Source organism: Cygnus olor, chromosome 5, assembly GCF_009769625.2.
Source record: "Cygnus olor isolate bCygOlo1 chromosome 5, bCygOlo1.pri.v2, whole genome shotgun sequence".
Taxonomy (NCBI): domain Eukaryota; kingdom Metazoa; phylum Chordata; class Aves; order Anseriformes; family Anatidae; genus Cygnus; species Cygnus olor.
Genome location: NC_049173.1, coordinates 34,267,450 through 34,284,439, shown reverse-complemented (window position 1 = coordinate 34,284,439; position 16,990 = coordinate 34,267,450). Strand labels below are relative to the sequence as shown.

General features: G+C 38.9%; 1 protein-coding gene across 1 annotated transcript in view; it reads left to right on the top strand.

Annotated features, from left to right (window-relative positions):
• Positions 1-16,990, top strand: part of SPTBN5 (spectrin beta, non-erythrocytic 5) — a 99,393-nt gene that overhangs the window by 68,623 nt on the left and 13,780 nt on the right. The window contains exons 43-56 of the mRNA XM_040558009.1: positions 279-393; positions 1,033-1,146; positions 2,659-2,780; positions 3,409-3,571; positions 5,465-5,653; positions 6,656-6,733; positions 8,180-8,352; positions 9,425-9,515; positions 10,139-10,285; positions 11,644-11,781; positions 12,327-12,583; positions 12,749-12,935; positions 15,861-16,073; positions 16,451-16,647. Of these exons, the coding sequence (XP_040413943.1) occupies positions 279-393; positions 1,033-1,146; positions 2,659-2,780; positions 3,409-3,571; positions 5,465-5,653; positions 6,656-6,733; positions 8,180-8,352; positions 9,425-9,515; positions 10,139-10,285; positions 11,644-11,781; positions 12,327-12,583; positions 12,749-12,935; positions 15,861-16,073; positions 16,451-16,647 (2,184 nt within the window). The remainder of the gene's footprint in view (positions 1-278; positions 394-1,032; positions 1,147-2,658; positions 2,781-3,408; positions 3,572-5,464; positions 5,654-6,655; positions 6,734-8,179; positions 8,353-9,424; positions 9,516-10,138; positions 10,286-11,643; positions 11,782-12,326; positions 12,584-12,748; positions 12,936-15,860; positions 16,074-16,450; positions 16,648-16,990) is intronic.

Here is a 16,990-nt window from a genome sequence, read left to right as displayed (position 1 = left end):
GGGATTGTAAGATTATTGAGAGTTTAAAGAAACTGCATCAGGACTTGTTAGCTTTTAACCTATATCCCATCCTGAAAACTTGGAACAAATATAACCAAATAGCTTGATCAGACTAATGCTTTATCTCTAGGCTATGTCCCCTATTGTGAGAAACTGCGGTTCAGTCACAATGTAGCTCAGAAATCTAGTCTTTTTGCTTAGATCTGAGCTTCATGAAACTCAGTTGTGCAAATTCTCACCTGTGAAATACACCCCTAAAATATTCTTTCCAATAAAAGGTGGAACAGTTTCCGTGGTAACCTGAATGCATACAGGAAGAAGTTAGAGGGAGCCCTAGAGATTCATGCCTTAATCAGAGAAATTGATGATATCACAGAGAGAATTACTGAGAAGGTGAGTTCTCAGATTTATATTAATTGACATGGGAAAATGGAGGTAAAAATGCCTATTCTGGATTGTAATTTTGAGATTAATAGAAGAAAAAGGCTATATAAAAACTAATGATTTCATGGATGTAACTAAAGCTGTTTATTGAACTGTAAGTCAGTAGCCAAATATGTAATACGACTACTTCAAGTTACAAGACCATTGGTTTGAAATTTTTATAACAACTTCTACAAATGTATTTCTTCATTGTCTGGGATTTCGTTTCTGCTAGGATTCTGAGAATTATTTTTTTTCCATATTTCATGAAATGCACAGTCATGCAAATTTGTACGCCACAACTAAATGGGAACTATTGGGCTATTTTCATCTATGGGAAAAAAAATAAAATAACGATTAAGAAATAAAGCATTCCTGTCTTTGTTTTACATGTGAATGCTCAGTAGCAGGATTGAGACTATTCAAAGTTCTTGTTCCATCTCTTTAAAGAGTGCAGACATAAAGTGCTCTGTTAATATTTAAAAAGACAATAAGAACATTCAGATGACAATAAACAGAAGGGAAGAAGGAAACAATTTGAAATAATTAAAATATGACCCTTTTGTTTTGTGTCATCTTTACCATTTACACGTCCCCCTGCCCCTCCAGAGTGTACTGATACAAGCACTGGATTATGGGAAAGATGTAGAAAGTGTGGAAAACCTTATTCGAAGACATGAAGAGATGGAGAGGGAAATCAACGTTATTAAGTCCAAAATGGAGGTAAGAAGTGGAAAAGTACAGAGGATACTACAAAAAAAGTTCACTTTTTCTTCTTGGGAATGGAGTGCAAGCATCAATGTGATTGTTCAGATCCATCAGTATGAGCAAACAGTACATATGGCAGAGCACACATTTATTCTCAGTGTAAAATACTGTGCCAGTTAATTGTACTTTATATTGTATAAGACACCATTCTTTCTGATCGAACAAATCTAAGAAGAGAAGTCCCTTTTTATCATATTAGTTGATTCTCCAACTCTCCTCTACAAGCCAGATTGGATCGTCTTTTGGAAAGCATGGAATCCAAATTTAGCTCTCCATCTTTCTCCCAGTTTCTGGACTGACTTGAACCAAAATCCTAACTCTGGTTTTGTTTAAAACTAAAATGCAAAACTACAATGCACACAGTTTTCTGATATAGCTGTCAAACCCAAGAATCTTAGGCTATAATTCCCTCTATAATCAGCTCTTGCTTTTGAAAAGCGCACACTTTGCATGGCTTAGGACTAATCTGAGCATTAAATACGGGTCTGAGTTCCTATATAATGACATATTAAAAAAAAAAAAGTTTTCAGAAATAATATAACAACACCTCACCATTTTCACTATAGGCCAGAGTAGTAAGGCTTTTCATGAGAAACATATTTTTGCAAAATTTTACTAAATCTTTTCTTCACTATAGTATGCAAATGGTGACAATATGTGTGATACCTTCACACATTGTGACTTTCTTAGCTAATTCTCATATGAAATGTGGGTGATTACCAGTCAGCATTCCACAGATAGCATCAGTAAAGCTGGAGGGGGGAGTTCTGCACGGAAACACATTAGGAAGTTTTTTAATGCTGCCACAAATTTACACATTTACAAAGTATATCCGTGCTTTTCTTGTGGATTAAAAACAGCCTGGCATATTCTCCTTTCTGCCTAATTAAAATTCTGTAACACCATCAAATTGATGAAAATGAAGAAGAAAGATAACTTAAAACCTGGTTTGGTGAGTGTTCTATACTGTTTGTCAGGCTGTGTTAATGAAAACAGCATCAACCAGAAGTCCACACTGAAAGTGATGTTTTGATGCAGCTGTTAGCTGAAATAGATACAAGGGATTTTTGAGTCCTCTGCTGAAAGGCAAATCTGGTTGCTTCTGTGTACTCTGTCTTCATGGCTCCAGTTACCTATCTTAGATTAGGCTACTGGAGGTTATGACTAGCACTTCATTTTCCTCTATGTTTATCACCATTCTGTAAAACTGCTTTCTTAATTGTAAAGTAACATTTGTGGGTGTGAAGCAACATACACTTACCTTTCCTTACTTGGATGATTGCTTGGAAATTTGTATGTATTTTTTTTCTGCATATAAGAAATCTCTTCGTATATTTTGTTATTGTAATCTAAGTACCACTTTTGAAAACTGGGATTTTAAAATGAACTACTTGTCCTGAAAGGCAATCTCAGGAACAAACATAAGCTTTTTGGCATAAATTCACCCCACTATAAATCTCTTCCCAGCCATTGGAATTGGAATCTTTCCGCCTTTCCACAAGGAATCCATCCATAAATGACAAACTGACTATGAAGCAACAGGAGATGAAAAACAACTGGCTGCGACTCCAGGGACAGGCCAGACAAAGGTAAAGACTTCTAGTGGTCTGAATATCTCTTAGCAGGAGCAAAATTATTCCCTGTGGTCACAATTCTACTTTCCAGGGACTTTTCCAAAAGTTTTTGAGGGTCCATTACAAAGCATATACAGGCAGCTAAGACACCTGCATTGGAACAAGGATGACTTTGTACAACAGAAGTTCCACAGATGTGACTTTGGGAAAGCTGGTCCAATTAGTTCCTAGCTTATTCCACTAAAATAGTGTTACTAAAATGCCTCCGGACTATCAGATTAAATCTGTCATGAAGCCTTTGTGGAAGACTTATTTTTGGATGATTCTAGAAGATTTTTTTCTTGAATCTTTCCAAAACAAGAAAAGCTCAGGCCTGAGTTGGAATTGTTTCTGGAAACAACAGTTATGAAGGTTTTCACTTTTCTTGTCCTAATGAACTGAGGTAGAAAATAAGGTAAGCTTGTTGTCTCCAAGGCAGCATTCATCACCTGTAGTTTTGGTTTAGCACGAAGAAAGGAGCTGCAAGGGAAAGCTAGAAGGCTTGAATTCACTTGAGTTGGTTTCTCATAGGATACCTTGCTCTGCAAATGGGGAGGGGATGGGAACTAGACAACTCTGTTGGCTAATGCACATTGCATTGCAGGAAGGAGAAGCTGGCGGCCTCGTATCAATTGCAGAAGTTTAACTTTGAGATGAAGGAAATGCTAGATTGGGTCCAAAACACCAGAGGTTTAATGGAAACAGGAGGACTCCCTAAAAGTCTAAATGATGTTGAAAGCATGATTGAGGAGCATCAGCAGAGAAAGGCGAGTATCATCCTTGCTTTCAATTGAATATACTGGGAATCCTTCCTTACAGGAATTAAAAGCTGCAGACAGCAGGATTCTACTGCATTTGTCTGTCAATAATATCGTAAGACTGTTTTCAGTAACAGGTTAGTGACAGAAGTCACCTAAGAACTAATAGAACTCTATCCCGTGAGCTATTTAACAGCTTATGTTTCTGCAAAAAGTCCCAAAAAGCTACATTCCCTCTCACCTCTTCTGCTGTCCAGTCCTGCAGGTTAAAAGCTGATTCAGTCTCAGTGCTGATCTCTTTACTCAGGTTACTAAAAAGTTAATTGCAATCTAGCTTTGAGCTAGATTTTGTGATGCAAACTCCATTTGCCTCAGAGGAAAATAAAACCAGCATTGACTCACATGGGGCAGTAAATTACCATTGGATGGTACTACATTTTCAGTTCTGAAACACTTCATATCCCAGTACAAATTACCACACAATCGTTTGCAGACTGATTTGGCTAAAATTTTTGGTGGATTTTCTACAGGGAGTGCTATTGTTAATTAACCTTAGAAAAAATGTTACTTTACTTTTTCACAAGCATCATTGCTATCTTTCAGTTTTTGTGTTATCTTTTCTTTGCAGTTATGTTACCTTTTCTAAAAGGCATGTTCCCAGAATCATGACTAATATTAATGATGAAAATCCAGTGCTTTGTGGGTCCCATCACTAGCATAATTAGTTTGTAGATTCTATTTCATTTTTCAAACCTGAATTTAGTATGAAATACCTGATGCCCCCTCTTCTTTCAGTCTTCTTTTTATTAACAATTATTTCTCATGTCACAGACTCAGCAATTTTAGAAACAATAGAAAACACTTGAAAAAAAAAAAAAAAAGCACTGATGCAACATATTCTAAATTTAGGTAGGAGCAAGATCTAGGTCTTTAATATCTGTTAGTAAAGGAACCCCTTGTTTCTAAAGAGATAGCCACACAGTAAAAGGCAGAATCCAGGGAATGTATTCTTTTGCACAGGGTTGACTAAACTAAAATTATAGGCATGACAAGAAAAATGGATTTATTTTTTATTCAGGTTAGTGGCTCAAACTATAGTCCTTAGGGGAGACTGTAGTTAAACACGAGGTACTAATCTAAATTAAAAAATAAATAAAATGGTACATTACAGCTGTGTTATCAAAGACTGGGCACCATCACCACCCTCAAAAAGAATACCCAAAAGGAACTGTTCTAATTTCAGGCATTTAGTAGTCCATGTCATAATTTTTAAGATGGTTTACGAGTTAATATACAGTATTATTTCAGTACATGGTTATTTTTATTTTCAAATGGTTTCCATCAGGAATTCCACACTCAATTCATAGGTCTCATAGTTGCTTTTAATGCTTTCACCTCGGGGATTCAGTATACAGGCAGAACTCATTCCTCAGACCAGGTGAAAAAGTTAAGTATTTCATTTTAACACCATGAAATGAAGTAGAACAGTGTCTTTAATGTAATAATCTGATGCCAATTTATTTGGCAGGAGGGGAAAAATTCTAGGTACTGTTTGTCTCAGAACCACCTTTATATAGGAAGACTCAGTGGGGTATACAGTATTATGGGTGTTCAAAACTGTTTTCATTTATATGAGTATTTTCCAATCTGTTTCTAATTTAATCCCAATTTTGATTTGTAGGAGACCAGTTGTTCCTAGAGCAATAAAGTCATTTATTGTCCACATTTATTTTCTCTTCGGCAATTCTGTGCTCTTTCAGTAACATAGCTCAAACATGAATGATTTTCCATACAAATATTAGTGTTGGAAAGTTACAGTCTATATTCTTCCCCTTAAGGCCTGTATTCTGAATAGTTGGCTTTCCATAAACCCTTGACATCAACCTTAGTAATATATTTTAGGAGGAGATTGAAGCACGAGTGGAAAGATTCAACTCTCTCAGTAACTATGGTCAACAACTTGCCAATTCTGATCACTATGCAACCCCTGAGATTCACCAGTCCCTTTCCAGACTACAGCAAGCCTGGTCTGAACTGATCAAAGCATGGCAGGAGCAACATATAAAACTGTTTCAGGCACAAGATTTACAGGTGAGTAAAATGACATTCCACAGGGAATGCACATCCCAGTGACAACTTCCCTTGGTATAAACAGCACATTTTATAACATGGGATTACCACCTATTGGGGATGAAATGATAATACCCAGTGTTTAACACTGGTTTCTGGAAGGCTACTGAGGGCACAGGATTTTTATTGTATTTTTAAATTCCATCTTTACAAATCAAAGCAATTTCTATGGAACATGTGCTCATCTGCTTTTCAAAAGTTATAAAACTTGGCAAAATTAGGTCAAACATTTATGTAGTTGACAAAAGGCATGTACTAAAAATAGAACGTCACTACCCTACTAAATTCAATACCCTCCCCCAAAACATGGCTGGAGGCATGTACTTTTAAAGAATTATTCGAAGAAAAATATAGCATGAACAAAATAATGTATTTTTCCCTGGCTTTTTTTCTAATATAAGAACTGTCCTGGCTGCAGTTTTCCAGAAACACATCCCTGAAACAATCATCTCACTTTACAAAATTTCTGCCCAAATAACTTGTTGGCAAAAGTTAGAAATAACTGAAACAGAGATCTTACAAGGGGTAATGTTGAGTACCTTAAATAACAGCTTGTCCTACTAGTCCCATCTAAAAAGCTTCATATATATGAGAACTCAAACCATATGGTAAGGGCTGCTTTTAAGCTTCTTTATGTATTACCTTCTACTTACTTCAGGCCATGCTACAGTCCTGTTTACTAGCCAGTTACCTTACACAGCACTTTCTCTACGGTATTAGCAAACATGCTACAATTACTTGTATTGTATCCAATGTCTTAGACAAATAGTCATATTATAAAAGAGAAGGCTACAATAATAGTTGTTACGCACATGGTTTTGCCAGCATCTAATGCTTATTGCCATCCAGTGCTGTGTGATTAATTTTTGCAATTGCCCTAGCAGTTTAGGTTTTTTTTTCAGTATACTCTGCCCAAGTCTACTTTACACCATGTTTACAACTGCTTTTTTTTTCCCTATACAGAAATTCTATGGCTATGTGGAACAGACTGAGAGCTGGCTCAGCAGCAAAGAGGCTTTCCTAGCCAATGAAGACTTAGGGGTAGGTGCTCCAAGAAATGATCATGTTCTCAGGTATCAGTCTGGAGAACTGGGAGCTGTGAAGTATGATGATGTGCTCAGAACCTTCCATCTTCTTCTTCTGAAGTTACTGTTTTGTCTTGTTGATGATCTGGGATCAGATTTCCTTCCTCAATACTTTACACAGGATGGGTTGCTCAGCCCCAGGAGTAATTAAACAGTCTGATTTCTCCTATTATGGCAGGAAAATAGACTGCATTTCTCTTACTGAATATATCTGGCTCAAATAAATTTACTAGCATTGTGCAGGTTGTCACCCCTGTCACTGCTGACATACCTAGTGTAGCTCTAAATTAGATTCTTCAGGTACCGGTAACAGTGCAATAACTGGAACTACAGACTAAGACATGGGGTACAAAAACCATGCAGGATGCTGGGTATGAACTGTGATGCTTTACTCAGTACCTTGTATAGGTACCAAATCAGCTGTCTGTGCAGAAGCTACAATTACATCTTGGAGTTCAGTGTAGACATAATGGGTACAAATGGTAAGAAAAACATGTAATGCTATTGGCTGGTGTCTGTCTCTGTAAGTTTCAGCCTGGAGGTATGTATTTACAGTCCCTCCATTGAAGTATAAGAGACTTAGAAGGAGCCACCCATTTTCCAGTCATATTTAGCTCAGCAATGCAAAGAAAGCACTCAGTAATTTCTCTTCCAATGACTCATGTAAGCACCCAGAAGTTTAGATGTTTTTCTGACCCATTTGATGTGACCTTTTGAGACGATACATTTCTTCAGGAGCTTTATAGCTTCCTCTAGAATAGTGAGAAAGCAGAGTTTATTAAAGTAACAACATTTTGACACTGATTCTAAAATTAAAAGTGCAAGGGGGTGCTAAAAAGAGAGCTCTTAAAGCTTTGGATTCACAAATGGATTCACAAATTCACTGGAAGTTAGAATGTGTTTGTCTCTAGATTAACTGTAATGGCAGGCACCAGTCTTCAGATTCAAATCTGGATCCGAGCTCTTCCAAATTCCATGGTCTGAAACTGAAGCTCTAATTTCAATCTCTTTCTGTGACATATTTGTTCACATAACTTTGATGTCAGTTTGGCATCCCATATTTACTGCCAAAAATAGCATCCGTCACAAGATTGATTCATGAGTAGGTGATCAGCTTTATCTCCTGAGAAGTGTGAGATGCTCTACGTAGCGCAGCAGTAAGCAGAAGCAGCAAAGCATCCAGCATTTTGTTCAGTTTTGACCCTGAATTATCAGTCTCAGACCACGCATGGAACATTTAGGCCCCAAGTCTCAGATTCAATGCCAACAAATTTCAAAGGCCAATAAATTTTCTTGACAGCTTGCAAATGTGGGGTAAATGCCATTTAGCTTCTGGATTATCAGTGTGGTAGATGGAATAACTCTGACTGAAAGCAGCTTCCCTTTGTTGAATTCCATCTAGGACTCATTGTCTAGTGTGGAGAGCCTACAGCGGAAACACATGCAGTTTGAAAAATCCCTGGAAGCTCAGATGGAGAAAATTGATGAGATGGCTTCGTTTGCTCAGCAGCTAATTCAGAACAAGCATTATGACTCAGACAACATCACCAACAGATGCCAGGCTGTTCTGAGGAGGTGAAGTCAAACCCTCCCCATGTCTGCCACCCTTCTCTTTTGCAATGAGATTCTTCCAATGTCACTCTAATATATCCAAATGTTGTAAGAGAACCATAAACTGGTTTGCATTTACTTGACTTTCCACTGCAATCTGTGATCTTGCAAAATTGGCTTGAGACTAGTTGATATTTAGTAGGAGGATTCCAAAATACAGTTAAGCAGAGGGGGGTGAGATTCAGAAAAAGGCCCTATTCCTGTAATTCTGTACCCTGGCCTGGCCATAGGGACAGTGCTGCAGACAACACACAGAGGCCTGCTGTGCCATTAAATATTTCATTGTCATTAAATACCATCAAGAAAGGTCATTTCATACACAACTGCTTTTTCACTGCTCTAGTGGGTTGATCTTAAAGCCCTGCTCAAATTATCTTTTAGGGCATTTTGCAGTTCTTTCTGATTAGATCTTGGCCTTTTGTGTGAGTTACTTTATTTTTCCTGGCATGTTGTGTAGTGTTCATCTTAAACAAATACTAGCATTAGAAGTGGTTATGTTCATTTCTATGGTAGATGAAGAGATGTATGTAAAATTTACAAAAAGAAATTAGAAATCCCTTACAATGAAAGCAAACATACAAAATTATTAATATGATCAAACTATTTCATGCCTGTCTTAACATGAATAAAGTGCTGCAGGTCCACATTTGGAAGAAAGATGAAAGGATGTTGTAGCTTTGGCTTGTCAGATATTATCAGTGACAAATACCATTATACCCATAGGTTTTCCATATAGAAACAAGCTGACCTTATGTTCAGTTGTCCCCTGAAAGGCAGTAATGTGTTTCCTAGATGCAGGTATCATACACACAGAATTTGTGCATACTTCAAATATATTTATCTGCTAGTAATCAAATTCCGATAGTGTCATGAGCATCTTCTCTGACAGTGTGAATCATGGAAGGCTGCATATTATGGACAGTTCTCTCTTAGACACCAAGTGTTAGGTCGTGTTTTTTAGAGACGAAAATCAAAAGTCAGTATACTATCTAAATCACTCTGTGGCTTTTTCCTCACACATCTGTCTTCCTTTCAGAAAAGAGAAATTGCTGGAGAATGCTGCTGCTCGCAGACATCTGCTAGAGGAATCAAGGCTTCTGCAGAAGTTGCTGAAGAATTCCTATGAGGTACAATTACACAGGATTCACGGTATTCTGTTTCTTAAAACATACTGTGCTGCATAGGTCTGAATCCCTGAAGGGATTTACTGAGAGAAAAATCAAGGAACCAAGTCTGGAATTAGATTATATTGGAAAATATGAGGATAAGGGTGAAGGAATATTTTTCACTTTTCAAGTCACAGCTTCCCTCCATTTGGACCACAGCAAAATCTGTAAGAAATAGGGTCTTAAAAGGAAATGTGCCACCATATCATGATTCATGGGAAGAGACATATTAGTCCTTTTCTTGTGAGATATGGATGGTAGGGTAGAAATAGGGAGGTAATTGCCCTTTCTTCTGCATGCACATGTGTGTATGCACACCTGTGCCCACACTCTTTCTCACTCTATAGGAAATATTTCATGGAGGCAGATCCATTTCCAGATGACAGTGCTGGTAAACAGAGGTGTAGAGGTAACCTCATCATGAAAGATGTGAGGAGCTTAGGGAAGCAGAATCACAAAAGGACAACTCGTTTGTGTCCCCACTCGCTAATTGTATGTTTTATACATGCTAGAGGAGTGCCTGGCAGGTTGGAATTGAACAAATACTGAAGTTCTTTACTATTTCTGAACTTTCCTCCCCAAAGGTGGCTGCCTGGATCAATGAGAAGAACAGCATTGCCCAGGATGATAGCTGGAAGGATCCAAGCAATCTACAGACCAAACTTCAGAAGCACCAGGCTTTCCAAGCAGAGATTATGGCCAATAGGAATCGCCTGGACTCCATCAAATCTGTGAGTGAATCGTAGAATCATGCAGGTTGGAAAAGACCTCTAGGATCATCTAGTCCAACCTTTAACCTAGTACTAAAGTCCACCACTAAACCATGCTACTAAGTTCTAAATCTACACGTTTCTTGAAGACCTTCAGGGATGGTGACCTCCAGAAGCTGGTTGATGGCAAGGCTGGGCAGGTGGTGTGAAAGACTATAAGCAGACTGAGTTACAGAGACCTCGAACAAGCAAGGGGAAATCACTGTCCTCTCACTGATGTTGTTCACTCTGTCTTTGAGGAGGTTGGGCAGCTTGTTCTTTTGGTCTGCCAAGAAATTTGTGTGCCCACAGGGTTCTTTCAACTTATCTGTTAGTGTTTAACATGGGCTTGTTATCTATATTCACTGTGCATGCAACGGAAGGAGATAGGTGCTCTCAAAGGTGATTCATTCCACTGACTTTAGACACTCCTCTCTGGTGTGAATCACACTTTGGAGGTGTATCTGTTTCTTTCCAGCAGGGAACCTAGGTGATTGGATGCACAACTTCAACAAGTCAGATAAGTTGTATCCAACAGAAAAGATCAAGACAAGTTTTCAAGTGTTGCCTTTGCAGAGGCATGCTAGTAGGAGAGATATGAGGGAAGTCTGACAAGCTTTGTCAGATACTTGGCAGAAGCTACGATCAGATGATAAGTTTGGAAGAACAGACTGTTACATGTTTATTAACCTTATTCTCAGCACAGTACTTACTAGCTGTATTTTGCAAGAGATAACTAAGCATTAAAGGTAGAGTTCCTCTTCATACTCACCTGTGTCTAGTATTGCAGAACCCTTTATATTTAGACACAACACAGACATGACAGGGGGACTAAAGGGTGAAACTGCATACCTCTAAACTAGAGATTTTACTACCTCATGTTCACTAGTATGAGATGGTTCACCCTTTTAGCTTGCAAGAAAGGGAAAAGAAAGGGCTAGGTGGCTGGGCAATCTCAAGCAATGGTCATGGAATATGGCACATCATAGAAAAAAAAAATCATGGTTGCAAACTAGGATCCCTGCCAGCTTTTAAGCAACGTAGCTGTTGCATAATGAAAATTCTCTTTACCCTTTAGATGTCTTTTAATATTCTTCTAGCATTTCAAATCATTTTAGAGGTTAAAAAGACAAGAAAATCAGCTTCTGCCCTACTTGCAATAAGTATTTTGCCTTTATCTCTTTTTCTTCATCTCTGCAGCCTCCTTATGTTATGTCAGAAAGCAATGGCTGCAGCTGTCCATTTACATAGCTGTGCCAGTAGACTTTGTTTATTGAGGCAAAGGTGATACATTCTGATGCGTTCAGCAAAGGAAGAAAACTTTGTTCTCTCTGCTGTAGGAAGGGGAGAAGATGCTCCGTGAGAAGCACTATGCCCCTGAGGCTATTCAGTCTAGGCTACAAGAAATGGAAGAGCTATGGGAGGAACTGCTAGCGAGCTGCCAAGAGAAACGGGCCAAGCTGCAGGATACATACAAGGTAATGCAGGGGTGCCATTGGTTGGGTCTTTGTGTCATTTCCGGAAGTAGCATGGCTGCCTTGCCGCACAGTCTTACATATGACTGTGTCACTTGAGATAATCAGACTTGATTCATCAAGACCATCAGAGCAAAGAAACTACCAAGTGTGGACTGAACGAATGGAACCGGGGGAAGAATTGGGGATCTCTTGTGAGGGGAAAGGATTTGTAGGCAGTGTTGCTTTCTGCTTTCTGCTGCCAGTTTAGACCAGGATTTAGATCACTGATTCTGTGAAATGGCACACTTTTAAGGTACTGTGTCCATCGTTTGTATTTGTGCAACACAACACAAGTAAGATTAGCTCTTGGTGTTCTCTGCCTCCATTCTTGTATTCACTCTGACTGAATCCTCTTCATTTGGACTACCATCATATCTGGAAAGAGGTCACTGTGCACTGGGAAGTTTTTCTGCATTTATATGCGGTTCTTATTGAGAGGAGTTGAAATTGTATATTGTATTATATATCCTAACAGTTAAATTGGACTTTGTCCTGCTTGTCCCCAGGCCCTTCATTTTCAGCGGAGTGTAGAGGATGTGGAAAAATGGTTGGAAGATGTGGAAAATGAGTTGAAAGCACCATATAGTAGCAATGATCTGGTGGTTCTGAACAGTCATCTGAAGAAACAAGAGGAACTGGAGGAAGACATTATTGGCCATAGGGACCGACTGCAAGAACTTGTGAACACAGCTCAGGAGTTCCAGCAGCAGAAGCATTTCCTTGCTGATGAGCTAGAAAATAGAGTGGATTTGCTGGTGCAGAGGTGTGTTAGTGCCTGGCCTGTCTCCTGCTATCGTTTACCTATTTTTCTCAGCCTTCTTCTTCCGTGCATCTTTTTTTTCTTTGTCTATATCATTCTGAAAAGAACCTTTTGCATTCGTCCTGTACTACTCTGCAGTCCTCACTAGGTTCTCTTTAAAATCTGCAGATACAAAAGTCTACGTGATCCTCTGCAGGAGAGACGTGGGAATTTGGAGGCAAGCAGACTTCAATACCAGTTCTTCCGAGATGTTGATGAGGAGTTAGCTTGGGTTCATGAGAAACTCCCCATGGCATCCTCCAAGGATTATGGCCAATCCCTAGCAACTGTCCAGAGTCTACAGGAAAAGCACCAGGTAACATCAAAAAGAACCACGCTCAATCTTTAGAAGCAAAGAGAGAACATGGAATTCGGTTTGCCTCTGACAAACTTCATCTGCTGTGCTTTGACTAGCAGGATTCATGATGCCAGGGATAACTTCTATCCTTGGCTGGTAATAGTGATTTTTTTTTGAAGGATATGTCTATGACACAGCAGCATGTGGGATTCCATGCTTATCATTGCAGTGCTGTAGGGACCGTACCGTATGCTTTTCTGTGGACACATTGGCTCTTTCTGCAAACTGAGTTCAAAACCTGGCCATTACAATGTAAACTAGATTTTGTGAACTGTTGTGCATGCTGGCATAGCTTCTTTGAGTAACAGATGTCCTAATAAATATGCTACGAAACTTGTTAAGTACATCCAGGCAAACTCATTGCTCAGATGTCTGAGGATGAGCTCTTAGAAAAACATCTCCTCCCCACCACCACCCCCCAACTCCTTCTCCTGTGGAGGGAGGGAGTTAACAGGATGTTAAGATCCTTAGCTGACCTTCATTCCAGTGGTAACTTTCAAGATAGCTGCTGAGTTATTTCACAACGTTTAGATGGGCCATCAGAGACAGCAGTGCCTGGAACACTGTCATCTCAAATACCGATAAAACAGCAACTGCCTTTCTAATCGTTTTTGAGTAAGGAGCACTGTCTCTTGCAAACACGAGATGGAGGAAAAAAAAAACTGCTAAAAGTTTCCAGCAGCTATTGGTATTTAATGTTAGCAAATGACAGCTCATTTAAGTGCCAGGTCAAGTGCCTGTGGGGAAAATCTGCAATAGCACTAGGGAAGACAGAAGATCTTACAAGGAGGGAGTGTGCTTGTACATATAAATAAATATTGAAGGCACAGGCATTTGGTGCAACCTGCATGTCTAGAAATAAAACTCTGAACTTTTAAAAAAAATTTGGAATGTCCCCAGGGTAAAAGGTCAAGACTGGTACAACTGGCATATTAGGGCAAGGATGAAGTCTCTTAAAAACTAGATTTATCCTAGGTGTACTCACAGTTTAATGAAGAACTGTAAAATGTTTTAAGTGTGTCTGCCAGAACATTCCTGACTAAGACCCATGGGTATATTCTGAATGCTTGCACCTTCTTAGTATTTGATGTAAGTTTTCATATTTGTAAAAATTTTGCATTTAAGTGAGACGCAATTGGTGACTCTACAATTAGACAGTAAGAACAAAGGCTTATTTCATCATGATTACAAGTATGCATGTTGCTATGTGTGTAATTACTCCTGAAAATTATGGGCTGATTTACCTGGTAGGGAAGTAGACTAGGTTTATGGAAGGAAGGAATGTTTGAGCTTTATTAATATGAGAAAATATTGGGGATAACTGAGGGAACAGTGGAGGTTATGCTTTAGGCTGCAATTCTTTTTGTTAATTGGCCATGTCTCAAAATATTTCAATAAACTTTGAGAATGAGAGATACAGATCATAATACCAGTGTATAACAAAAGGCCATTTTGCTTCGTACTCTCCTGGAAGCAAGATTAAAATCTAAGCTTTAAATCTAAATCTTTTAGTAGTTAGTCTCTAAACATTTTTTTTATTGTTGGTTTACAGGCAAACAAATGTCAGAGATAACATATTAGTCAAAAATTGAATGTGCTATTAGTTCCACCCTCTATTGTTTGTCTTATTGAGCTTGATTTGTAACATCAGTCGTTGGTTAGTTACCAAAAAAGTGATAGTGCATGAAATGTACCAATGTAAAAAAAATTACCGTCCTGTGTGCACTTGCACACAAATATAACGTGCATAACATAGCTGCTTGGTTTGGAAGAGCAAAGTTTCCACTCACTTCCCCACCACCCCTTCTTAAAAATTCCTTTTGATATAAATGAAGTACTGTGAATACATATTCCTAAATGATCAACTGCAAAGTTGTTCTTCACACTGCTAGCTTATTATTAACACACAGTACAAGATGTTTTATAAAGTTTGCCACTGGATTCTGTTCTGCTGGGGTCAAATATGGTGTCACTTTTCAACAACATAGTGGCTGTCTTGAAATTAATAGGGGGAAGTTAAAGGCAAGATTAGAATCAGAGCTACTTTGCAGCCAAGCCTGATACTTAAGTTGAAAGAGCAGCTCCTCTCCCCAAAGGACATCTCTTCTACATTACCACAACACTGCACTCTAACTCTGAAACCACCTGCTTTATAGCTGAGAAAATCAATAGAACAATTATAAAATGCTGGGGTTTGCTTTGTGTTCAAGGTGCTCAGGCTTAGTTAGCCATAGAATGAACGTCCTTTCACAGACAAATTGAAGGCATGGTCCTTGCCCACCAAAGATCATATGAAGGGGTATACAGAAGTATACATATGGTTTTGAAAATCTACTAGTCTTCAAACATTAATTTCAAATAGTCTTTGAGAGCTGGTTCAGGTAATTTTTCTTCTTCTTTCCTTGTCCTCTTTCTTGGCTGTCTGTTAGTATGCATTTCAGTAGTGCTTACAATGGCTGTTAGGTAAAGCTGCATCTTCTAGAAAGGTCCTGGGAAATGATGAATACTGCTCAGCACATAAATTGTTTGTTCTTTAGACATGTTTTAATTCAAGAAATGTGGTGTAATGTGAGTGAAAGTGGGTATATTTCAGTGGAATCTACAGGTAAGATGTTTGTGGTTAGAATCACTTCCCTCCACACTCTGAGGTGGGTACATGACAAGGTCCAAATTTTGTGGCTAAATTTGCTTTCTGTTATTGCTCCTTCACCCAAAAAAACTCTTCCAGTCCCACTCAGAGTATTCACTCAGACTTTGCACCTCTGACCCTTCTTTGTGTGTAGAAAACAGATTTATAATGGAATTACACAACTACATTATCTGATAGAAAAATCTCCATGGCTCTCATTTTTGGTCTGTCATTTTACTCTTTACTCTTTCCAGAATTTAGAGAATGAGATAAGCAGTCGGGATGCTTTGACCAAAGCAGTGCTCAGTACAGGGCAGAATCTGGTGAGGGGAGGCCACTCAGCCTCTCACAAGATTATGGAGCATATGAAGGAGCTTGAGACTTCTGTAGAAAACTTGAAGGCAGAGGCTCGAGAGAGGAGACAACGGCTCATGCAGTCATATGAGGCTCATCGGTTCCTGACTGAGGTAGGGATGGTTCATGAGAAACTTATTTTGGTCTTTATTTGCTTGAAAAGAGAGATACCTGTATTTCTGAGTGGCTGCAAGTGCTGAGATAGGAGCAGAATTCATACTGTTCTCATTTTTCATATCTGGTAAATGTGGGTACGATAGAAAACTAACAGTTGCTTTTGCCAAGTAACGGCAATGATGTATAAATAAGTAACCATAAGTACTGGGTTCTGGGTACGTATTTTTTGAAATAACATCTGCTAGATTGGAAGGCACCTAAGCTGCTTTCTGTTTTGACTGATGTGTCTCTTTGGGCACCAATGCTTTCCAGTTTTCTTTGTCTTTACATAAATTTCAGTTGCGCATAAGCTCATCCCTGTATTTTTATACAGCTACTGGAGGTGGAGGCCTGGCTGGCAGAGAGGACCTTCATTCTGGAGACCTCTGATTATGGAAAGAATGAAGAATCCACCCAAGCTTTACTTCGTAAACTTGAAGCCACCAAGCTAGACATGGAGGGTTTCAGGCCCCGGATTGAGAAAGTGCAGGAGACAGGTGCTAGCTTAATAAACAGAGACAACCCAGAGAGGTAGGAATGCAAAAACAGGCTTCTGCTCCAGGTCTAACAAAAATTTCCTCACAGAAGACCAATATGGAAAAGTTCAGCCTTTAGTAGCTGTTTGGCTTATTCAGAAATACAATTTAAGGGGACATCAATCCCTCCTTCACCACCATCATACACCGTCAGCCCCCCAAAAAGCTTGATGATCGTTTTAATGTTTTCGTAACTGTTGTTTTTTCAACATCAGGCCGATTAGTGCCAATCACCATCTTTGTCCACTGTCTATTCTGAGGAACTGTCATCTAGTTCTCAGTTAACTCTGATTATGTGTAACCATAAAGGTTTAACAAGCACTGTGCTTGAGAAAGGA